Source organism: Coccinella septempunctata, chromosome 2, assembly GCF_907165205.1.
Source record: "Coccinella septempunctata chromosome 2, icCocSept1.1, whole genome shotgun sequence".
Taxonomy (NCBI): Eukaryota; Metazoa; Arthropoda; class Insecta; order Coleoptera; family Coccinellidae; genus Coccinella; species Coccinella septempunctata.
The window spans coordinates 26,829,599-26,846,497 of NC_058190.1; the positions used below are offsets into that span (position 1 = coordinate 26,829,599).

Here is a 16,899-nt window from a genome sequence, read left to right on the forward strand (position 1 = left end):
ATATTCTCTGAGGCGATTTCTTATTGTCTGACTGCTAATTTGCACCTCATGAGTTTGCTTAAGCTGAATTTGAAGGAGGCGAGTGGTTGCAAACAGTTGTCTCAACGAAGAAACTCTCAAGTAACGTTCTTGAATGGCAGTTTTTACCCGTGGTCTACCCTGTCCTGGTCTTCGGACATTCATACCTGTCTCCCTGAATCGCTGCAACATTGTGGATACACTTGTATGGGAAACTCCAAACATTTCTGCAATTCTTGTGTATATCCACCTTCTTCTCGCAAAACTACCGCTTGGGCACATTCCTCTTGGGTCAAATTGCGTGTTTCGCGTTGCATAGCGATCGAGTGTAGAAAATCAAACGAAAGAAAAACTATTGTTCACTAGAATTGATCGAGAACAACTGATTTTAGAATGGAGCCAATACATTCAAAATCTGATAATATCATCTTTTTTTATTCCTGCTGGGAAAAACATCTGTATTAAAGAAAACCGTTGAGAGTGGATAACATATGCATGCATAGTTCTGATAAAAATAATTATCATTGAGAACACCTTCAGTTGTAGAATAAATTTGAGATTTCCATAATGTGCGTTAATTTTTTGCGCAGTGTATATTTATAATTGTAATCACTTGAGAAAAAACCAGGCTCAGTAAATTTTCAGACTTTTTTCGGCTCTGCCTCTCCGTCTATTAGGTGAGAATAACAAAAAATACTATTATATTACTTACAAGCAAATAACACATTTATTTCGAATCGAGTACTTCAATCATTATTTGATATGACTATAGGTTCTTGAATATGCCTAAAACAATAAATCCTGCTTTTGCATTCAGGGACCCTGATTCCACTTCTCTTTTGAGTTCTGATCTCAAGGCAACAAAAACAATTATGTTCTGCATCTTCTTCGGCTTCCTCCTCCTTGTCATGAACTTTGCTTTTCTTATTAGTGTTCTTTATTATTGTAGGCTTCTTATTTTTGTTGTTCACAACACTCTTTTCAACATTTTTTACTAACAGTTTCAAATTTAGCAATTTCATTCTCAAGTGTGCCAGTATATGAGCACAGCAGATTGGGTCATATGTCTATTCAGTTGGTTCTTCTTTCTTGGTGTAGCAAATAATGTGGCTATTCATTATGTAATACAGCACGTTGTGACAAGTCGAATACATAAATGCATGGAAGAATCAGAGTCTTCTGAAAATTCCGTATACAGGATCAAGGACCACCGGCTCCGTATTTAACATTAACATACTCTGAATGTCGCAAAAATATTTCACTATTTCAAGTCAAAACTGAAAGGGGAAAATTTTCAATCCGAACGAGCCTCGAACTTGAAGGATTATTTCATTTCCTCTCTAGAAACTAAGAAAAGAAGAATGTTTGAGATAACTATAATTTGTATGGATCTCCTTTTCCATTGAGTAATAGGAATGATGAGACAGAAAAGAACAAGGGTGAGAGAATGCTGACCAATATCTGTCATTTATAAAAATTATAAATATAGGAATATGTTCCCATAATTTGAAATGTCAGATGTGAAATGTTTCAATAAATGCTACCATTAGTCCATTAATGGTTTTGAATTTCAATCAAGTATTACCGATCTCGATTCGCTTGTTAATGAAGATTTTGCACGCGAAATGATTCCAAAGATTTCAAATTCGGAAGCAATACTCTATCATCCAAAATATTCACGAGAATACTCGACCACTCTCGTAAGAGACTCTAGATGAGACAGAGAATAGTCCCGTCTCGTCTCGTACATGAAATATCAGTTTTGTGCGTTACTTTTATTCACTTTGTATTTTAGATCTCTATAGAGATAATTGAGATCAAAATATGAAACAAATTCATAAGCGCCTAGTTCATGAACTGAAAAAGATTTTCAAAATTTTCTGAGAAAGGTACACCTGGTTGATAAACTGATTCATCTAAGGATCAAAGTATATAGTGAAACTCGCTGTAATATAGTGCTGAAATGATAATAGTTATTAATACTTTCGTTTGAATGAATAAAAGCCCATATATTTCCCTGAAACGAAAAGTTCGAAACGAAATATTGATAATATTAATGATCGATGAAATTTTCCAGTGTCATGATATACCTAGTGGACAAAATGAAGAAGAGACTATGTTAGCACAGAATGAAGAAAAGACACTGAAACATCAGGAACCTTCTCAAGACAAATCCTACGAAAAAGAATATCATCCAAAATATGTTCACATTTCTGAACCTCTGGAGACGGTTCAGACGCTACAGTTTGTAGGGGGGAAACCAGAAACAATTGATAGTCTTTCAATCGTCACCGATTCTTCTGAAGACGAATTGATTCGCCATGAGGATAATCTCCTAGATGCTAAATTGAAAGAAGATATAAATGAACAAACAACTGCCATCATGCAAGTTCTGAAGGTACTTTCTATGTGTGAAACGAATAAGAAGCTGTCTGAAAGTGTTTTGAGGGTTGAGGCAGAACGTGTGCTCCTTATTGCCAGTAAGTACTTCAAAAACTTAAATTAGTCACTTTCTACACTGCGGCATCTGACCTTGAGATTATAAATTATAAATTACATTGTTAAGATCGTTTTCCAATCTTACTAGCTTCCTCATTAGACATAATTCAGTCTAGCTATTATTCCGTCAGCTGTAAGTTAATTTTCACAGGAATAATAATGTTAATAATGAAGTTCATGCCTTCTCATAGGAATTCAATAAATTTATAGCACAAGTCATACAAAATACATATAACACAGGAGGAAGAGAACAGAGAAGAAAACAAATTCAACAAATTGAATTCAGAAGGAAATCTTTAACATTGCAGTGACATCCGTTGATTGATGGAGAACTTCTATCTTGATTAACTTTCCGTATATTTATTTACGTCTGTTGGCCAATAACTCTATATTTAAGAGGATATATTGAAAAATTCTCAGCCGACTATAGAACCAACAATGTCAAAATATCATATTACTCATTATATTCTCCTCTTAATTGGATACATTTATTACAGCGAACCTGCAACGTCTCTAGACCTTTCAAAAAAATGTTTCTTCTTGGTCTGCAAACCACAGCTTTTATTACCTCCTCTTTGTAAGAAAATTTACGACCCTTCAAATTTTTTTTCAGTTGAGGAAAGAGATGATAGTCGGATATAGCCAAATGTGGTAAATAAGGGGGGTGTTCTAGTAATTCAAACCCTAAATTTTTTGCATGGCAACACGAGATTTGTGTACAGGGGCTTCGTCCTGCAAAAACAAAACACCTTTGAATAGCTTTCCGCTTCTTTTCTCTTTAATTTTTTCCCGTACAGTGATCAGTAATGTCGAATAGTAATCTCTGGTTATTGTTCACCCTTATCAAAAAAATCAATCATGATTACCCCATGGCAATCCCAAAAAACTGAAGCAGATCTTGGACACGAAACTTCTTAGGTCTTGGGTAATCAGAGTGTCGCCATTCCATCGATTGTTGCTCTGTTTCTGGATCGTAGAAATATATCCAAGTCTCATCCATAGTAAACAATTCGGTTTAAGAAGTCTACATCGTTTTCGAACTCGTTTTCAAATCGAGCACAGATCGAACGCTATGCCTACTCTGCACGCTTTTGGTCAACATTCAAACATTGCAGCAATTTTTCTCATGTCCAAGTTGACGTGAACTATATGATGAACGCGTTCGTATGAAATATTCAGTGCTTCAGATATCCTTTTTAGCCCAATTCCACGGTCTGATAAAGTCATGTCATATCATGAACTGCATCGATATTTTCGGGGACAGACACAGAAACTGGCCTTCTCGATCGGTCATCATCTTCAATGGAAAATTTACCCCTTCTGAAGCTTGCAGTCCAATTTTTCACGGTCGCATACGAAGGACATTGATCACCAAGGGTATTGAGCATATCTTCGTCAATCTGCTTACCTCTTAACCCTTTTAAATACAGGTACATACTTGATGTTGGCTCGATACCCCAATTTTTCTATTTTCACAATTTCGGTGGACATCTTCTTTCTTTTAATTTATTGCGTAACTCTGATTTACGTTTTTGTCCCGTCACACTGACACTTCTAATGAGTTATTGTTCGTCACTAAGGTAACGAAATTTTTTTTTATGCATCGAACGGGTCTAGGCTAACTGGATATCAATACCCTCGTATAACCCACATTTGTACACCATTGGGTACTATGCCCAATATTGAATAGGAAACTACGAAAGATATTTTCATGAAATTCATTTTCAGTATGTTATCCTGGATGAGGAAAAAATCTGAAATATTTTCAAATGTCTGTCACTTTCTTTGGTAACGGAAGTAGCTATCAACTTGTTTTTTGTAACGCAACTTAAATTATCAAATTTCACTTTTTTTTTTCAAAAGAATGAGAAACCAAAATGTACTTCGGTTATAACTACTATCAACAAAAAATTTTCTTTTGTGACCTAATCTAAAATAGAAAAATGCGATTTTTGAAATTCTATATTCCCCTTATGCTTCCAATAGTTCTTCGTATGTCACTATTCACTATGAACAATTTTGTTTTTAATGAATATAATTTTTGAAAATTATATGTTCTCCTTCTGTTTGCAATAGTACCTACTTCGTTAGTAACTATTCGCAACATGAAAAATTTTGTTTGTAACGAATGAAATAAAAATGCGAAGTTAGCACCAACATTTTCAAAAATTCTGTACCTATTAATCCTTCGTTTCGTTAGAAAATATCTGTAAGTAACAAGATTTATTTTTGAATATTTTTTCCACTAAATATTTTCAAGCAATAGGTATTATATGAAAAAATTCATAAAATTGTGTTATAAATACATTCGCTTCATTTTATCGATGAAAACAAATACTTTTTTCAGGTCAAAATTTTTTTTTCGTTAACTATCGCAATTCCATAGCGTCCCATCAAAATTCGTGTTTACCTGTATAATGTTTTGTATCTCAAGTTGAAAATTCAACGATACCGCCAAAGCTGGTAATGTCGAGGTTATAATTAGTCCAACATGGACAACTCTTCAGGTATCCCGTTTTATTTGCTGCTCAATTAATTTATGTTATCGGAAAACGAATCTTCTCCTGAATATTTGCCGTACTCTTAGTACACATCAAGGCAATATTCAACTCTAACACCTTTACTGGAAAACTACCATAGGGATATAATTGAGTTGAGCCAATTGACACTTTTTGTTACTTAGTCAATTGCAACATACTAAAGTTTCAGAAAATTTGAGGCCACCACTGTACACGATTAGAGGAAATTCACAAATGAAACATCATCCGAAATATTTTTCTTCGGTTTCTTAACTGCATTCTTACTTTTCAGCACTGCGAAAAAATTTATTGACAGAGGAACTAGCCAAATCGCCATATTACGGAGAGGAAGACAGGAATGGATTCGTTTTATTATCGAACCTCAGGATTCCCCTAGAACAAATTAATCAGAAAAATATCAAACAAACCAGGTTTTTCCTTTGTGTATTTCGTTGTGGAAGTACAGTTCTTTGTAGTGACTTATTGATGCTGAATAGCCAGGTTGAACTGGAGATAGATGAACCATTTAGTTTCGAAGATCTTCCAACAAATTTCCAAATATCCGTGGAAATTCACAGCATGCACCTCAAAATAAGGGAGAAGTCCACGGGGAGAAAAATTCTGAAGGTGAGTTCTTGAGATTAATGAGAACTTGGAATTATACATACTTATATACAAGGTGAATCTAAAATGCGGAGCAATATTTCCAGGGATAATAAAACATAAAAAAGAAATAAGTAGTCTTCGTCTTATAAATTTTGTCCAAAACCGCCTATCAAGGTGCCACCACCCAAAAGTGCCTAACGATAAAAGAGTTCTCGGCCTTCATTTTCGAAGCTCTGAAAAATTCGTTTTTCGAAGATCAGCTGAACTTCGAACCATAATTTCGTTCATACAGTATAGTAGTATAGTTCATATGTATGAAATAAATTTTCTCTCGAATAACAAATTTTTTGTTGAAAATGCTGAAACATATCGCGTTATATTCTTGATTACCAAATTTCTACATTTATGCGAAAGAGACTACGGCATTGATACTGTGAAGTAGGTATCTCATGTGACAGCTCAATTTGAAGGTCTTTCAATAATCTAGGTACTCAATGCTACAATTTATTCACATAGGGTAAATGCAAACATGTCTCATATGTTTTATTACAGTATACAGTATACCTATCTGTTACGGCTACATATAGTTCTGAGTATAAACACGATTAGCCGGCTAAACTAAGGTTTATATTCGAAAAAAAAAATGATTTGCCTGAAACGAAACAGTTAAAAATGTGTTCGATGGACCTCAGAGGGGTAAGTCTCTTGAAAGTTCGGATCCGGATAGGAGAAGACGAACGCACGCAGCCATGTTTTTGTTTCAATTTTTTAGTTGCTATTTTGCACAATTAGTTAAGGTTGGGTTATATAACGCCCATTGGTTTTCAACTCAAACATTAATAATGTGTTATTTTCATCTGTTTAGGAAATTCCATGAATATCTTCAAACTGCGCCTAAGTTTTTCAAAATCAATGCGCACATATAGAAGTTAGATATACAGTTTATCACAGTATTAAAGGAACGTGCATTGTAAATTATCCTCAGAAAACACAGAATATGAACTCATAAGGAAATGAAATATTAGACATCAGATATACCTGCAGTGTTTTTTCTGTAAATAATAGTGTATTTTCCCCACCATATATTTTGCTTTTTGGAAACATTATCTACGAAATAGAAACGATAATTCCCAATGTTGCAATTTCTCTTCAACATTAATGAGAGTGAATTTTGTAAAAAAAGAATCGTATTTTGTAAAAGTGATAAATTGCGCCATTTAAAAGTCCTTTTCCGTTTGCCACCATGCCTGTACTGAGTATTCAAGTGCAGTCATCGTAAAGCTTATAAGCCAAATTAGTTAGCTTCAAACAAGATTATATTTCTTCAGAATTTGGATTTTGGTATTTTAATAAAGGAGTCTACATCGCTGCATCATTCTTTTCACACTTCTTTTGCTTATTCCATTCCCTTGTCAAATTATGAATAAAAACCAGAAAAAAGAAAACCATTAACTCTCTTTTTCTCTGAAAATTTACAGCCCTTCCAGCCTTGCCAATACTTTTCTTCTTTCTCATTTGGTAACAGATTTTTAGCCTATAGGCTGTGGTTACAATTAAGTTCAGCGTTCAGCCGGCTAAAGATAGAAGAAACTAACATTATCATATCCCCGAAGCTAAACCTAAGTTTAGCCGACTAATCTTAAGTTTATCGTCATACCTATCTTTAGCCGTAACATATGTATCTACTAAAACACATGATCGAAAGTCTTAGACCATAAGGTCCTTTCGTTTGCATAGAAAGTGTAGCACTTTTTTAACACTCGGTGTAATTTACACTCGATTTTAGTATTCGTTTGATGATTGGATTTATACCAGTGTAGAGGAAATGTAGTTTATCTACACCTAGTCAAAAGGAGGTGTAATACACTGCGCAAAAAATTAACGCACATTCTGAAAATCTCAATTTTAATGAAAGTTAACTCTATATTGACTTCATAACTCATTTTTTATGTTCTCTCGGGAAGGTTTTGAACGCAACAAGACACATTAAATGGAAGAATAATTCAGGATTTCACCGAATCTTATGTGACAGAAGAGAAATGAACAATTTTCAAAATACTGAAATGATGATAAGTGTTGTAATACTTGGTATTTCCACCCCTTGCGTTAATTACAGCTCGGCAAAGACGATGCATACTCAAAACGAGTGATCTTAAAATGTTCTGATCTAATCCTTCCCAGATTTCTCCGATTTGGTTTCCTAAGTCATTGAGAGTAGCTGGATGATTTTATGAACTTCTCAGCCTTCTATTGAGGTTGTCCCAAACCTGCTCAATCGGATTGAGATCTGGACTTCTTGCTGGCCATTCCATTCGAGAGACTTCAACCTCTTCAAGGTACCTACTCCTGAACGATGCGCGCACGATGGGGTCTGGCATTATCGTCCATAAAAATGAAATTTTCACCAATGTATGGGGCAAATGGCACTACATGCTCTTCAAGAATGTTCCTTATATACTTATCAGCATTCATAGCTCCATTATCAACGACCACTAGGTCTATGCGAGCAGTCAAAGATATTCCACCCCATAAAATAATCCATCCTCCCCGAAACCAGTAATATTCAGGAAATTGCACTGAGCATATCTTTCATGTGGACGTCTGTATACAAGGGAACATCGATCACAATGATAGAGGCAGAATCTAGACTCATCTGTGAAGAGAACTCTTTCCCAGTCGGCCTCTTCCCAATGGATATGCTCTCTCGCAAAATCCAAACGCGCCCTTCGATGGGCTGGGGCAAGAGCTGGGCCTCTTGCCGCGACACGAGGCCTTAAATCATATTCTCTGAGGCGATTTCTTATTGTCTGAGTGCTAATTTGCACCTCATGAGCTTGCTCAAGCTGAATTCGAAGGAGGCGAGCGGTTGCAAACCATTGTCTCAACGAAGAAACTCTCAAGTAACGTTCTTGAATGGCAGTTGTTACCCGTGGTCTACCCTGTCCTGGTCTTCGGACATTCATACCTGTCTCCCTGAATCGCTGCAACATTCTGGACACACTTGTATGGGAAACTCCAAACCTTTCTGCAATTTTTGTGTATGTCCACCCTTCTTCTCGCAAAACTACCGCTTGGGCACATTCCTCTTGGGTCAAATGGCGTGTTTCGCGTTGCATAGCGATCGAGTGTAGAAAATCAAACGAAAGAAAAACTATTGATCACTAGAATTGATCGAGAACAACTGATTTTAGAATGGAGTCAATACATTCAAAATCTGATAATATCATATTTTTTTATTCCTGCTGGGAAAAAATATTTGTATTGAAGAAAACCGTTGAAAGTGGATAACATATGCATGCATAATTCTGATAAAAATAATTATCATTGAGAACACCTTCAGTTGTAGAATAAATTTGAGATTTCCATAATGTGCGTTAATTTTTTTGCGCAGTGTATTAGTTCTGTGGTGTGAAATGCAAAATTTGATGTTAATGTCACGGAAATCACAGTAATCTACTTCAAAATGAATACAATTAAATTGAAAATTTGCCATAAGTTCATCACTTTACAAGAGGATAAAAAAGTAACAAATCTTCTGAGAAATGTAACCATATATTAAATCATATTATTAGTCTATGAGCGTGACAACCTAACGTCAGTGTTTTTTTCATTCGTTTGCGTAACTACACTGAAAATCAGCTGGCCCAAAGTGCGTTGTAGATTACACTACACTGAGAAACAGACGAAAGGACCTATAGTTTTTTGAAAACCGGTATTGTTTTCCAAGAATTGAATTTCATTCATGGAAAAAAGTTCATTTTTCTGAGAACATTTTTTGCGATGCGAGGGATTGATCGAGGTTCAAAAAATTTTAACAGCTATTCTTCAAAAATATGCCTTTTTTCGCGTTAAATTTTTTTTTGTGGAATATCCTAAGGAGTCAATAATTGTGCACTAGTCAATAGTCTGTATGTCCTCCTCTTCTCTCGAATGACAAATTCATACGTCGTTGCGTTCAAACAATCAAATTATTAATTATCTCCTTGGGAATGTTATTCCACTTTTCAACCGCAGCAATATCAATTCTTCTATATTTCTGTGTTCAACAATCATCCATCATGAGGACAATCCAGAGATACGAAGAAAACGGCACTATCGTAAGTAAACAATATAATAGAAGACCTTCAGTTTGAACTGAGGGGCAAAATCGTTATTTGATCAATTATGCTCAAAGATATCGGTATGCCCTTTCCACTGCCTTTCTATTTGATGGTGCTTTATCAAACTCTGCTGTTAGAAGATGACCAAGTTTCATTCCCGGCACCGAATTGCCGAGGGGGCATAGTGGATGGCTTTGGGTAATGTTCACTGATGTAACCAGAATTGCTGTGGAGAGGTCCTGATCGTCTTCAGAAAGTAGCTTTTCGTCATGAGATCGCTACACATCAATGCGAGACAGCAATGTTCCGGAGAGGAATCATGTACAACCCATGCACGTACCCCATTAGTTCCTATCCGTGAGAATATGACTGGCCAACTTCACATTGAGAATGTAATCAGGCCGATCATTCAACTTCTATCATTCAGGCCAAGATTTCATGGATGACAACACTCGACCAAATCGCGAGAGAACAATAAAAAGAGCTCTTCAGCAAGGCCAAATCACCAGATTGTCGTGGCCTGCCAACTCAACTGATCAGAATCCCATCGAAATCTTGTGGGTTTTTGTAAAGAGAACAATAATATCCCCCAGGAAACAGTTAACAACTTGAATAGCGAATCTGTTATTGGCGAAAAGAAAAGGACATACAGATTATGGAATCGTTCGAGAGGGTTAGATTTGTTAGGATATTCTTCAAATTATTTTTTTGCGCAATTTGAAAAAAAGGCATACCTATTTTTTCAAATATGGTTGTTGAAATTTGCCAAACCTCGATCAGACCTTGATGTTTAGAAAATCTTCTCAGGATAAACCTCCTGGAGGAAATTGAATTTAATTTAAGCGTAGCTGGTCTCTTCTTAAGCCCGTTTGTAACTGCCGAGAATTCTCTGGAGAATTCTCTATCAAATTTTGGTAAGAAAACGGCAGAGATTATTTTGTATGCAACTGAACAGAGAATTTTACCGAAAGTGCGTATGTAACGGTAAAGAATTCACGGCGCATGAAATCTCGAGTAAATTTTCTAGAGAATTCTCGGCTGTTGCAAACGGGATTTACATACGCACTTTCGGTAAAATTCACTGTTCAGTTGCATACAAAATAATCTCTGCCGTTTTCTTACGAAAATTAGGTAGAGAATTCTCGTCTGTTACAAACGGGCTTTAGGCCAAACAAACACTCAAGCGATCTTAATTTATGTCATTTGCATACGTAATTGCCGAGGTACAAGTCACAAGAAGATGTGTGGTTTGGGTCACCGGTTAGAGACCGCTGAGCTAAATATTCTTTTCAAATGTGGTCAAAACTTCATACCCCTTCTTTCGATTTTCATCACTAGGAATACTTTTGATTTGGTCGATTGAAGTGTTCCTCTAGATACCATTTGTTTTTGGTGTTCATCATACCAAGTCTGATTCTGATTAGCAGTAATTTTTCATCCAAAGAGCCTGAACTTTTGTTATTTGGCACACAATCTAATTTCACGTGATTCTTATTTTTACAACAAACTTCATATATCATAGAAAAATTTTTCTTTCCAGAAATACAGAAATGTTTTGATCGGATTGAGGTCACGTTTCCGGAATACGGCTGAAGTGCAGCAAAAAGACGAGCCGAAGACGAGGATATCAGCCTTCAGCTTAATCGGAAGAACTACGATAACAAGGTCCAATTTGCAGTCGAGACAATTTTCTTTCGATAATGATAATACCCAGAATATCTCGTTGGAGGACCTAAAATGTAATATTGACAGTGGGGTGAAACTCGATATATTTTTATCAGGGTTTCTCATGGTTTGTGAGAGCTGCGGCGGAAAAACCAGGTGGCGTCGTCAATGGTGTATTTTGGACGCTTCCGAGTTGAAATTCTGGGACTACCCAGGCAAGGAAGAGACAGCACAGCCAAATAGAATAATCGATCTTTCAAGGTAGGTCATCTTCATATTACTTCAAGTTTGGGAAAAAGTTGGCTGAGATTCACCTTTCAGTACCTCACTAATCTAATGGTATACTTAGAAATTGTTTTCAAGAGTTAGATTTTTCACAATATGAAGTCGCAGTGTTGTGAGCGTTGGTTGTGATTACGGGTAATGATCCTTTGTCAACAAAGTGTATAAGGAATATAGCTGAATTAAGTCGGCAAATTAATTCAGATGCATAACGCATGTGATATTGAATCAACAAATGTAACGATTTAAATTGAATTAAAAATCCACAATTACTTAAAGTATAAACAGAAATAACATTTGGTCGAGAGAAAGAGTAAATGCTGACCATGGACTCATTCGTCCTCGTCACAGCTCGTACCTCGAAGAAAATAGAATGAATTGATGGTTCCTTTATTACATGTTATGATATGATGTAGAAATGGATCCAGCGATATGTGACATGAAACGAAAACTAACTAAATTCACTCACCTAACTCTTAGAGTAAATATTGCAGTATGTATCCAATAACTCAAATTCTAAGAAGTAGAATAATAATAAAATAATAATAAATATGAGCGTAACACCAGCTCATATTAAATCAGTAGTATCAACAGAAATATTATTTCCCTTTTTCGTTGAGAAATAGTAGCAGCTAATTTCAGGTGAAAATTTCATCTCATTTCATGTCTCATCAAGTGATGAAGTGACAGTTGCAACAACAAAATTTCTTGAATGATTTTTTACCAAATTTTGGTAAGAAAACGGCAGAGATTATTTTGTATGCAACTGAACAGTTAATTCTACGGAAAGTGCGTATGTAACTGTAAAACATTCACGGCGCATGAATTCTCGGCTGTTGCAAACGGGCTTTAGTTATGAACAGTCAGATGAAAAGAGTTTGCGGACGAAAAGTGTTTGCGGACGAAAAGTGTTTGCGGACGAAAAGTATTTGCTCGGAAATATAGTGGACTTTTCGTTCGGAAATTAGTACGTGAAATGTAATTTTTTTTAAGGGCGACGAAAAATATAATTTTTGTGTTCCCATTCAAGAATGTTTTTATGTCCATTGTGAATATGGACAATATAAAATATAAATAAACCAAACTCTTGTTCATTTCAATAACAAAAAGAGATCAGTTTCAATGTAACAGATGCTGCAAAATAATATTATTATCTTTCATGTCATGTTCATTTTCAAGAAGATTCTTCACCTTTTTTCTATAAAGAATTTTTCATTTCTGTTGATAAACGCTTTTAAAATCAAATTCAATGGTGTATTTAGTTTTTTCTTAAACTAAACATTTTCAATTAATTGGTCATAAACAAACAGCACCATTTAGTTGTCACTACTTTAGACTTTAGTTTGATCTCTGATTTAGGCTTTAAATATTTGAGTAATTGATCTCATACTTTGAGACAATTGAAATCTCCATTGCCATCGAAGGTATGGAATTGAAATTCAGCAAGCGCATCTCATTTCGAAAACTATTCCTGTGTGATTTCAAGATTTGGTTCGAATTGATCCAACAGTTTTTGTGAGATTGATTTAGGTATACTTTGTGGAATCCGCAAAAGTTTTTTATATCGGCGGTGACCTATGGTTTTTATTATCGATCCGGCATTCTTATAAGTTTTCCGTCCATCATCGTGCGTATTTTTCGGAATATATATATATAACAGTTCTTTATTGTCCTTAAACAAATGGCCATCGACCTAGGGTCCTTCAGCCTTTTAAATTTACAGTTTTATTTATCATTTTTTTTATATAAAATACAATACAATATCGTACAATAATTAATTAGTTGGTATTCAACATTTTCAGAAGAGTCTGTGTGGGATGTTTTCTTTTAGTCCTATTCGTTCCATCGTCGTGGTATTGTATAATTATATCATGCTGTTCTATCAGTTTAGAATGAAACTTCATATTGAGTCTCTTGATTCTTTCATTTATTGGTTCAATTCCTGTCTTTTCGTATAAGAGTTGATTCGGAGGATTATGGAGAACATTGTTTGGGTGTCCCATTCGTGTTATCTTTCTTAGGGCTGTTGTCTCTGCTACTTGCAGATTTTTTATTGCTCTGGATTAGCAGTTTGCGGAATATAACAAAGCCAGATATCACGAACCTAACACTTGAGGTAAATATCATTCTCGGACAAATTTTTTTGTTTCGAACTGAACCGAGCATATAATTGCTGATCGGAGTTCCGGATAGAAAAAAAAATTTTTTCAGTACGATTTCCGTCCATCCCATGCCATATTTTTCAGAAGCACAAAATAACGATTTATATACAAATCACGTGCCAAATTTGACGAGTCAATTTGAATGATACTTAACCATGGATCGGCCGTCCAGGAACCGGCGGTAAAAATACATTGCGCAAAATAATTAACGCACATTATGGAAATCTCAAATTTATTCTACAACTGAAGGATTTCTCAATGATGATTATTTTTATCAGAATTATGCATGCATATGTTATCCACTTTCAACGGTTTTCTTCAATACAGATGTTTTCTCCCAGCAGGAATAAAAAAAGATGATATTATCAGATTTTGAATGTATTGGCTCCATTCTAAAATCAGTTGTTCTCGATAAATTCTAGTGATCAATAGTTTTTCTTTCGTTTGATTTTCTACACTCGATCGCTATGCAACGCGAAACACGCAATTTGACTCAAGAGGAATGTGCCCAAGCGGTAGTTTTGCGAGAAGAAGGGTGGACATACACAAGAATTGCAGAAAGGTTTGGAGTTTCCTATACAAGTGTGTCCAGAATGTTGCAGCGATTTAGGGAGACAGGTATGAATGTCCGAAGATCAGGACAGGGTAGACCACGGGTAACAACTGCCATTCAAGAACGTTACTTGAGAGTTTCTTCGTTGAGACAACGGTTTGCAACCGCTCGCCTCCTTCAAATTCAGCTTGAGCAAACTCATGAGGTGCAAATTAGCACTCAGACAATAAGAAATCGCCTCAGAGAATATGATTTAAGGCCTCGTGTCGCGGCAAGTGGTCCAGCTCTTACCCCAGCCCATCGAAGGGCGCGTTTGGATTTTGCGAGAGAGCATATCCATTAGGAAGAGGCCGATTGGGAAAGAGTTCTCTTCACAGATGAGTCTAGATTCTGCCTCTACCATTGTGTTCGACGTTTCCTTGCATACAGACGTCCACATGAAAGATATGCTCAGTGCAATTTCCTGAATACTACTGGTTTCGGGGAGGATCGATTATGGTATGGGGTGGAATATCTTTGACTGCTCGCATAGACCTAGTGGTCGTTGATAATGGAGCTATGAATGCTGATAAGTATATAAGGAACATTCTTGAAGAGCATGTAGTGCCATTTGCCCCATACATTGGTGAAAATTTCATTTTTATGGACGATAATGCCAGACTCCATCGTGCGCGCATCGTTCAGGAGTACCTTGAAGAGGTTGAAGTCTCTCGAATGGAATGGCCAGCAAGAAGTCCAGATCTCAATCCGATTGAGCAGGTTTGGGACAACCTCAATAGAAGGCTGAGAAGTTCAGAAAATCATCCAGCTACTCTTAATGACTTAGGAATCCAACTCGGAGAAATCTGGAAACGATTAGATCAGAACATTTTAAGATCACTCATTTTGAGTATGAGCCGACGTGGCCGAGCTGTAATTAACGCAAGGGGTGGAAATACCCAGTATTAAATCACTTATCAGCATTTCAGTATTTTGAAAATTGTTCATTTCTCGTCTTTCACATAAGATTCGGTGAAATTCTGAATTTTTCTTCCATTTAATGTGTCTTGTTTCGTTCAAAACCTTCCCGAGAGAACATAAAAAATAAGTTATAAAGTCAATGTAGTGTTAAATTTCATTAAAATTGAGATTTTCAGAATGTGCGTTAATTTTTTTGCGCAGTGTATAAATTGGGTCTTTCTTTCAAAAATGCCCAAATCTGACATTTCAGCTGTGAATCTCATACTCAAAGGTACTTGAGGAGTATCTACTTATGTTATTTACAGGTAAAATGTTATAACACGTACTTTTCCTATAACCTGAAACTACAAACTACATACAGTAGGATGAAAGATTAGATAGAAAAGTTAAAATGAGAGATAAGATAATATAATAATTTGTGGCGTTTTGGAGAAAGTTCGAATCAATATAAAACATTTTGATTTTCCTTCATAGGATTTATTTTTGTGAATGTCCATTTCTTAAATCCCCCATGAAAACATGTGAATATTTCAGTAATTTTGATTGAATAAATATTGAATTTTTTCCAAACAGGTCTCTACTACCCAGCATCATGCTTGCAGACAGAAAATTCTGTTCCCGGCCCAGATCGTTACATCTAAAAATTGGACCTGACTGTGCACAAGAAGAATTTTACCACAAGGACATATTTTTGGCTGCAGATAATCCCAGGGATTTCTTATTTTGGGAAAAAGAACTCAATCGTGTCTTGAAGAATTTGATAAATTGGGGTTGTATGAAGACATATTTCGAGAACAGCTTGTAATTCGTCGGAGTATTTAGTGATAAAGTCCTTGATTATTTAGGAGTTCTTGATTTTGAAAGGATTCCTACTTTTGTATAGAAAATATATTAAACTGATGCCAAGTGAAATGGAAATAACTAATCTATAAATGAATAGTTCAACTCCGAAAGGATATGAAAAATAATTGAATCAATTGGATATGAGAGAGGTGGTATCTACTTTTCAGTAGCCATGTGTGAGGAAGCTTAGGTCGTTGAACGCCAGATGTCGCATCGATTTATCAGCTACTTCGATGCCGTCGCTGACTTTCAATAAAAGGACCTCTGCTTCATTCAGTCAGCATCGTTTGGTTGAGTTATTTGGTACTGATGAGCTCAAACAAGAGCGAAACCGGTCTATTGGTACTCACCTTAGATGTTGGCACGTGCTCTGTGGTATCTCAGAATATTGATTTCTACCAGTTCGATTTATTCAATAACTTACCTGTATTAACTATACAGGGTGTTTCTTAATTGAATGTCAATACTTATGGGGGCGACTTTTGGGCCCATTTTAAAAAAAAAACTTTATATGAACTTTTGTCCTAAACGTCCTCCCTTTTGAGATACAGGGTAGTAAAGTTTTCAAAAATGAATCATTTATCATCAATATCTACAATACCACTTCAAATATTTAAATGAAATTTGTCATACATGTATACTATGAATCAAGAGGCATTTTTTAATGTATCACTTTTTTCTTAATTTCCACC

The 16,899-nt window shown here is 35.7% G+C and overlaps 1 protein-coding gene across 1 annotated transcript; it reads left to right on the plus strand.

Moving 5' to 3' along the window:
• Positions 1 to 2,104: 2,104 nt before the first annotated feature.
• LOC123307737 (anillin-like) lies at positions 2,105 to 16,590 on the plus strand. The gene is made up of 4 exons (XM_044890158.1): positions 2,105 to 2,498; positions 5,329 to 5,663; positions 11,283 to 11,668; positions 15,938 to 16,590. Exons 1-4 carry the CDS (start codon positions 2,135 to 2,137, stop codon positions 16,167 to 16,169), a joined length of 1,317 nt encoding a protein of 438 aa, XP_044746093.1. The 5' UTR covers positions 2,105 to 2,134; the 3' UTR covers positions 16,170 to 16,590.
• The last annotated feature ends 309 nt before the right edge of the window (positions 16,591 to 16,899 follow it).

Bases quoted from the DNA above. Each gene is read 5' to 3' on its own strand.
- LOC123307737 (XM_044890158.1), top strand. From the start codon at position 2,135: ATGTTAGCACAGAATGAAGAAAAGACACTGAAACATCAGGAACCTTCT. The intron at 2,499-5,328 runs GTAAGTACTTCA...CTTACTTTTCAG, and splicing joins ACGTGTGCTCCTTATTGCCA to CACTGCGAAAAAATTTATTG. The intron at 11,669-15,937 runs GTAGGTCATCTT...TTTTCCAAACAG, and splicing joins AGAATAATCGATCTTTCAAG to GTCTCTACTACCCAGCATCA.